The 6,838-nt window shown below is 65.4% G+C and overlaps 3 protein-coding genes across 3 annotated transcripts; all 3 read right to left on the bottom strand.

The window, feature by feature from the left end:
- Positions 1 to 86: 86 nt before the first annotated feature.
- LOC120360037 lies at positions 87 to 1,301 on the bottom strand. The gene has a single exon (XM_039459587.1). The coding sequence runs from the start codon at positions 1,299 to 1,301 to the stop codon at positions 87 to 89; it is 1,215 nt and encodes a 404-aa protein (XP_039315521.1).
- Positions 1,302 to 2,099: 798 nt separating this feature from the next.
- On the bottom strand, positions 2,100 to 4,724 carry LOC120360036. Its single transcript, XM_039459586.1, has 4 exons — positions 4,642 to 4,724; positions 3,658 to 3,832; positions 2,819 to 3,595; positions 2,100 to 2,699 (listed from the first exon to the last, which is right to left on the bottom strand). Exons 1-4 carry the CDS (start codon positions 4,722 to 4,724, stop codon positions 2,100 to 2,102), a joined length of 1,635 nt encoding a protein of 544 aa, XP_039315520.1.
- A 1,295-nt stretch (positions 4,725 to 6,019) lies between these two features.
- LOC120360035 lies at positions 6,020 to 6,463 on the bottom strand. Its single transcript, XM_039459585.1, has one exon. It carries the CDS (start codon positions 6,461 to 6,463, stop codon positions 6,020 to 6,022), a length of 444 nt encoding a protein of 147 aa, XP_039315519.1.
- Between the last annotated feature and the right edge of the window lie 375 nt (positions 6,464 to 6,838).

Genomic DNA, 6,838 nt, shown 5'->3' with positions numbered 1-6,838 from the left:
CGTACTCCAATGGGGGCCCACCGTCGTCATGTGCGTGACGAGGCGAGACGCTATGACCCTCTCGAAGAGCTTGCCCACCTCACCTATCAGGCAGATAGGCCGGTGGGCAGAGGGGTCATCCGCGGGCTTCCCCGGTTTGGGGATGAGGACGAGCCCGGCCTCCTTCCACTGTTTGGGGAACCGCCCCAACCGCAGACAGCTGTCAAAGAGACGCCTGAGGCGGTCCCCAAAACGTTGAGGGCAATCGCCACAACACGCCCCGGCACACCGTCGGGGCCGGGGGCAGCATTCTTCCTCCTCATTCTTCTAACGGCCCTGGCCAGTTCCTCCTCGGTGACCCTGAGGTCTTCCGACCACCGAGTGCGTTCACTGACCAGGGCCGGATCATCCCGTGGGCGGGCCTCTTCCTCTGGATCCGTCGGGAAGAGAGCGGCGACAACCTCCTTCAGGAACCCCGGATCGAGAGACTCCGTTGTGGGGGGCGCCGCCTGCCGGAGCTTATTCCGGACTAGGCGGTACGGACGCCCCCATGGGTCTCCGTCCAGGGTTTCCAACAGTTCCCCCCAGGCATTGGCCTTGGACGTGGCAATGGCCGCCTGGAGGGCCTTCTTAGCGGCCCGGTAGAGTTGATAAAGCCGGGCCGCCTCTTCCTCCGCCGCCCTTCTCCTCCGACGGTATCTCGTGTACTGGCGACGCGCGGAGTTGCACTCTGCTCTCAGAGAAGCGATCTCCGGCGTCCACCAGTACACCGCCTTCTTCTTTGGAGGCCCGCCCGTACGGCGCCGGGGCATAGCGGTGTCGCAGATTTGCGACATCGCCCCCCGGAACCACGCCGCCTCCTCTTCCACATCCACCTCCTCTGGGGGAGTCTCCCAGGACTTGGCGAGGGCAGCGGCCAGTGCCAAGTCCGGGTTGAGATGTTTCAGGGACCACCGCGGGGGGGCACCCTCCGGCTCTGCGGGCCGGGCGCACGGCTCTCTCACCGGAGTCGGAGAGGAGACCTCCATCAGTATGTACCGATGGTCGGACAGGGTCTCCTCGTCCGAGACCGACCAGTCGGTAATTTCGCCGTGCGCCTCCGGGGAGCCCATCGCGATGTCCACGATGGAGCTCCCTCGGGCCGCCACACAAGTGGGCACCGAACCCCTGTTTAGCACATGGAGGTCCAGTGCGGCGGCCCAGTCCCCCAACATCTCGCCCCTCGTATCCGTGACTGGGCAGCCCCAGTCAGCGGACCGAGCGTTGAAATCGCCCGCCACCAGCACCCAACCCGGCTGCAGGCGGCGGACGACCCTCTCCATCTCCTCGATCTTCTTTTCGTAGACTTCGGCGAGACGTTGGGGGAGATGTAAACCCCCACGATGGCCCTATTCCCCCATCGGCAGGCGACGAATCCCTCGCCCCTCGACACGGGGACAAGGGAGGAGGCGGCGCTTCCTCCTTTTGCGACGATCGCAACCAGCCCCGCCGTGTCGCCCCGCCACCTGTTATCGGCAGGGGGGATGGCGTAGGGCTCGGCCACGATCGCCAACTCGATGTCCCACTCCGCCATGGTCTGGATCAGAAGGTCCTGTGCCCTGGCGGAGTGGTTGATATTTGTCTGGAGGAGGCGATGGCAGGCCATTAGAGGTCAGTGTCCATCACCTCCTCCCGGCTACTTCCTTCCACAGTTACGGAGGGGGCAGAGCTAGGCCCTGCCACCGCCTCCACTCCTTTCCCTCCCGCCGCCTTACTTGCGGCCGCTTTTCTGGCCGGGGGGGGCGGGGTGCATGCAGGTCCGCCGAATCGGTGCCCCGCTGGTCTGCCCAGGTCGGCGCAGACGGGACACCTGAAAGCCTCCTCGCAGTGACTCGCCACGTGGCCAGATTGACCGCACCTGTAGCACAGGTTGCTCCTGTCCACGGGCGAGTCGCAGTTACCAATCGTGTGCCCCGCCCTAAGGCAGCGGAAGCACTGGGCGGGCCTCGGTCTCAGGGCCTCGACCCTGGCCATAACCCAGCCTACTTGCACCCTTCCCGCCTGCGCCAGTTTTGACGCCGCGGCCGCTGGGCAACGGATCCAGACGGAGCCCAGTCCACTGCGCGGCCGCCTTATCGTCCCTATCTGGACATCCTGGGCAGCGCACCCCCAACCCTAGCCATCGCCTCCGCAACGTCCCGAGCGGCCGTAACGTCGTCCAACCCGGAGAGTCGGAGTTCGGCGGTCTTTACCGGCCTGGAGACCTTGACCTCCTCCGGGTTGAGGATCTCCCGGAGTCGGGTCTCCAGCCTGACTGCTCCCTCCTGGCTCTGTTCACCGGGGACCTCATACATGATGGCCCCGGTGAGGGCCCTCCTAGGCCGTAGCGAGGCGATGCCCATGCTGCGAAGGTCAATCTCGTTGCGGACCTTCGCCAGGGCATCAGCCACGCTGGTCTTTTCACCGTCAACCGCCGTCAGGACGACAGCCGCACGCTTAGGTACTTTTACCTTTATTTTCCCCGCTTTCGCGGGATCTTTCTTCTTCTGTCCCCCATTAGCGGGCCGGGCAGCCGCCGGGCCGGCTTTCTTCAGGGGACCCGATATGACAGGGCCGGCAGCGGGTCCGTCTCCTTTAGCATTCTTCCTCTGCTTTTTCCTGGCCTTCTTTCCCACCACCTCCGTCCAGGCCTCCTGAGGAGCAGAGGGGGAGGAGGCCGCGGCTGCCGCCCGCGCAGCATTCTGTGGGCCAGTGACGGAGTCGGGGACCGATTTCGGTTCCCGGCCTTTGCCAGAGGGCTTGGCCACCTCTCTAGCTTTGGCCGACCTCCCGGAGGGTCCCGGGGGGCAGCCGGAGGCACCAAAGGGCTCCGGCCCTTGGCCGCTGCTCCGCTCTTCTCCTTTTCATAGGCCAGCAGGGGTCTATGCGTCCGCTCTGGCAGGAGTCTATCGCGGATCCCGTCTAGCTTGGCCTCCACCATGACACCAACCTTCAGGAGGATGGCGTCAAGAAGCCTTTGGTTTCCTTCGCTCAGGGGGGCAGGCTCCCCGGGGATCTCCCTCCCGCTCAACGGAGACTCCGCTGGCATTCCGTTCGGGACCGGCGGCGGGTGCTGCGCAGGGGGTGGCGGCACAGGCCCCGAGACCCGGGCAGTGTCCTCCTCAGAATCAGAGGAAATAACCCACTTCTTCTTTTTAGCGGATGAGCCAGCCGCCCCAGAGGGAGACCCTGCGCTCGCCGGCTCCTCTGGTTCTCTACCGGCAAGAGCACCTGCGAGCTGCCTCTTGATATCCTCGAGGTCTCTTTTTAGGGAATCATAGTCCCGTCGCAGGCGCTCATTGGCCTCCTGGAGCTTTTTTACCTCCTCGTTCTGGGTTCTAGACCCCAGGACCTTTACCGCTTGCTCCGCGAGTGTCGCTATCTCCCTCAGGGCCTTCTGGGATGTACCCTTCAGGCCCTTTTTATACTCCGCTACCTCGCGGAGGCGGGCCATGCTCTTCGTGACCTCGATTTCCAGGTCCCTAGCTGGGAGCTTGGTGAGGTCGATTGATTGCACCCCTGAGCCTGCAGGTCTACCTAGTAGAGCCTTTGTCACAGGGGTGCTTCTCTGCTCCTGCCACCTCCTTATTACCTCCGCCTGTTGTGGACGTAGACGTCTTCACGGGTCTCCGCGGAGATAGCGCACCTCGTCTTTCTGACCTTGACGGCTCCAGAGGACGAGGCTTTTTTCGCGCGTTTGCGACTGGCTGTGGTCGACGTCGTCGCACAGCTAGCGTCCGTCTCGGTAGACTCCTCCCCAGAGTCGTACTCCATCGCGGGATCCGGAGTGACCTCAATCAGTTCCGGGATCCGGCCCTCCAAGCCCGGCAGGGCGCTGGCCCCCGGAGAGGCGGGAAGGCCATTTCATAATTATATTGCGGGAGAGCCACCCTCACATTGCTGACGACTCTGGGAACCTTAAAGGACCCAGGGTCGCCAGACTGAACAGAGCTGAAAAGCTCCGGTTCTCCCCCAGAGCTCGGGCCCTCACAACGGGGCACTGTCCCTCCCCTCAGCAGGAGCTACGTTCGTATAGCTGCTGCAGCCTGCTGTGACTGCGGTAGACCCGCCCTTCGTTTTGTTCGTATTATTATTGCTCATTCTATGTTTTATCCCACTCCCCGTGACGGCTGGACCGACCGGCGTATCTCCCACCCCGCCAAAACATGCCTGGTACGGGTGCCCCCGGTACTCCGGGGGGTCGGCTTATGGCGCAGGCCCCGGAATGTTACATCCGGGGCGCGGGCCTCCAGCCCCTTACACACCCATGCGAGGGAGCCATCAAGGACTCGCCCCGCATGGGCTTTCGGGGGTCCCCCGCCTCCGACAGCGGGGGTACCGTCACGGGTGGCGCCACCCGGGGGCCCCACGGACAGATCGGGCAACGGAGGCGACGCCCCCTCCGCACCCTAACCGCCGTGGCGACCAGCACGTCTGCCGCGAGGTACACGGTCCTCACGACAGACACATCACCACCCAGTGTCCCGCTTCGGAAGGGGCGCCGTCGCGGAGACACCGGGCACACGCGTCTCGCCCCGAGCCCTGACTCGGAGTACTTCCGAGCGGCCTCGGGGCCGGTCCGGCCCGCAGCCTCGGGGAGAGTTTCCCACGAGGAGCGCGTCGGACCGCCACCACCGCTCTGACCCTGCCCCGGAAGATTTCCGGGCGGCCCAGAGACGGCCCAGCCCGCTGGGTCCGGGAGTTCCGGAGCCCAACGGCCCGTCCATCCTGCACAGGAGCGGTGGTCGCTCCGTTCCGGGACAAGTCCCCTCACGGCCAAGACCACCACTCGACAACGCACGCCCTCGGCCCCGCCTCGGAAACGTCCGAGCGGCCCGAGGGCTGTCCCGACCCGAAGCACCGGGGAGAGTTTCCCACGACGCACGCGTCGGGACATCTCCGCCGTTCCGACCCTGCCCTGGAATACGTCCAGGCGGCCCGGAGACGGCCCAGCCCGACGAGATTGGCAACGCCAAACCCGCCGGCCCGTCCTTCCCGGAGGGACTGGCTCTCCCCGTGCCAGGACGCGAGCCGTGAGAACGACACCGTCCCCAGACACGGGGATTACCAGCCCCTCTTCTTCTCGTGCCCGCCGCGCCCGGAGGCGCCTTGGGCAGGGCATCTGCCTTCGGTCTGAAGACAAATGCCCTTCTCGTGACCTCTTGGCCCCCGTCCCCGAAGACATTCGGGGGCGGAGTTCACCCTCTCACCACGATGAGGTGGGTCACATCGAGAGGGAACCTAACCTAACCCTAACCTAACCTAACCTTTTTTTTTTTTTTTTTTTTTTATAGTTGGGAAACGCCTTTATGGGTCCCCGGTCCTGTGGGGACAGGAACCGGGGTATGTGAGACTCGTCGACCTGACTAGCCGACATACTCACTAAAACCCAACTTTTTCCGGCATCTGGGCTCGGGACGGATCGCGGGATCGAACTAAGCATGCACCGCGATCCGTCCTAGCCCAAACGGGTCCCCGCCCGAAGGCAAGAACCCCCCTCCGGAGTTAGCGACCAGAACTCGACCGAAATCGAGTCCCAGCCGCCCGAACCGGGACGCCGGGAGTGCGTCGGGCCCCCTTGGGAGAGGCCCTAGGTACGCACTCCCGCGCCCCAAGCCCCGAGGCGGGTCAGCCGGGCAACTACCCCGCCGCTGATTCCGCCCGAGGCGTACCTCCTCAACGGTGGGGAGGGTGGGACCCTCTGTCCGGTCTAGCCGGCGCTGTGAGGGTCCCCCCTTCCCACCGTTCCTTCTCGGCTCGGCTCAAACCCCCGTAGGGGGAGCCATCAGCCGCGCCGGTGGGCCCTCCCGGCGACGACGCACATGACGCCGCCACCGAGAGGGCCCCCCAGCGAACCCCGGGAGGGCAGGAAAAGAGCGGCGGAGCCAGCCCTGTTCCCACCCCCGTCCCTCCCATTAACGGTGGAGAGGGCAGGGCCCCCCGTCCGGTCTAGCCGGCGCAGTGAGGGTCCCCCCTCTCCACCGTGCCTCCACACACATACGTCACCTCCCACGACGTCAGTCTAAGGGGGAGGAGGAGGCCCCTGCTGCTGGTGTTGCTGCAGGTACCTTCTGCGCCTCCCCCCCCTTCTTCTCCTCCTCTCCGGCGGCGCGTCGGGATCCTCCTCCCGTGCCCGCTCCGCCGCCTCCTTCTGCGACATGACAGCGTCGCAGAAGGAGGCTACCGCCGCCCAATCGTCCGCACTGGCGAGCATCCGTCCCACCATAGTAGGGAGGTCGAGGCCGACCCCTATTCTGTTGGCGAGGGCACGGCGCTCAGCGGCCCAAGCAGGGCATATCTCAAGAGTATGTTGCGCCGTGTCCCTCGCCTCTGGGCAGTGATGGCACTTGGTGGTGGCCTCCCGCCCAACCTTTTCGTGCAGGTACTCTCCGAAACAACCATGCCCGGAGAGCACCTGCGTCGTGGGGAACGAGAGCCCCCCGTGCCTCCTGCCCACCCATTCCATCAGAACCGGGCCAACGGCCCCGACCACCCTCAGGCCTCCCCTTGCGGGGGGCAGGCGCCCCGCCAGTGCTCGACGACCCCCCGGCGAGCCTGTCTACCCCGGGGCTTCAACCATCTCGGCGTGGCAGGCTCCCCCCCGCGGGCAACCCCCGCCCTCCATTCGTACGTGTCCGAGAGGGAGCACGCAACATAGGCCCACGGAGGCGACCCCGCCAACAAACACACCGCCTCCCAGGAGATGGTGCGGTACGCGGGGAGACCCTGATGGCCATCTTGCGCTGCTCTCTTTGGAGCAGCCTTACGTTGTCGTTGTTGGCCACCAGAGCCCCGCACCAAACGGGCGCCCGTACATCGCGATTGACCGCACCACCCCCAT

Source organism: Solenopsis invicta, unplaced genomic scaffold (genome assembly GCF_016802725.1).
Source record: "Solenopsis invicta isolate M01_SB unplaced genomic scaffold, UNIL_Sinv_3.0 scaffold_849, whole genome shotgun sequence".
In the NCBI taxonomy this organism is placed as follows: Eukaryota; Metazoa; Arthropoda; class Insecta; order Hymenoptera; family Formicidae; genus Solenopsis; species Solenopsis invicta.
Note: the sequence above shows the minus strand (reverse complement) of the source record. Positions and strands in the feature narration are given on the sequence as shown.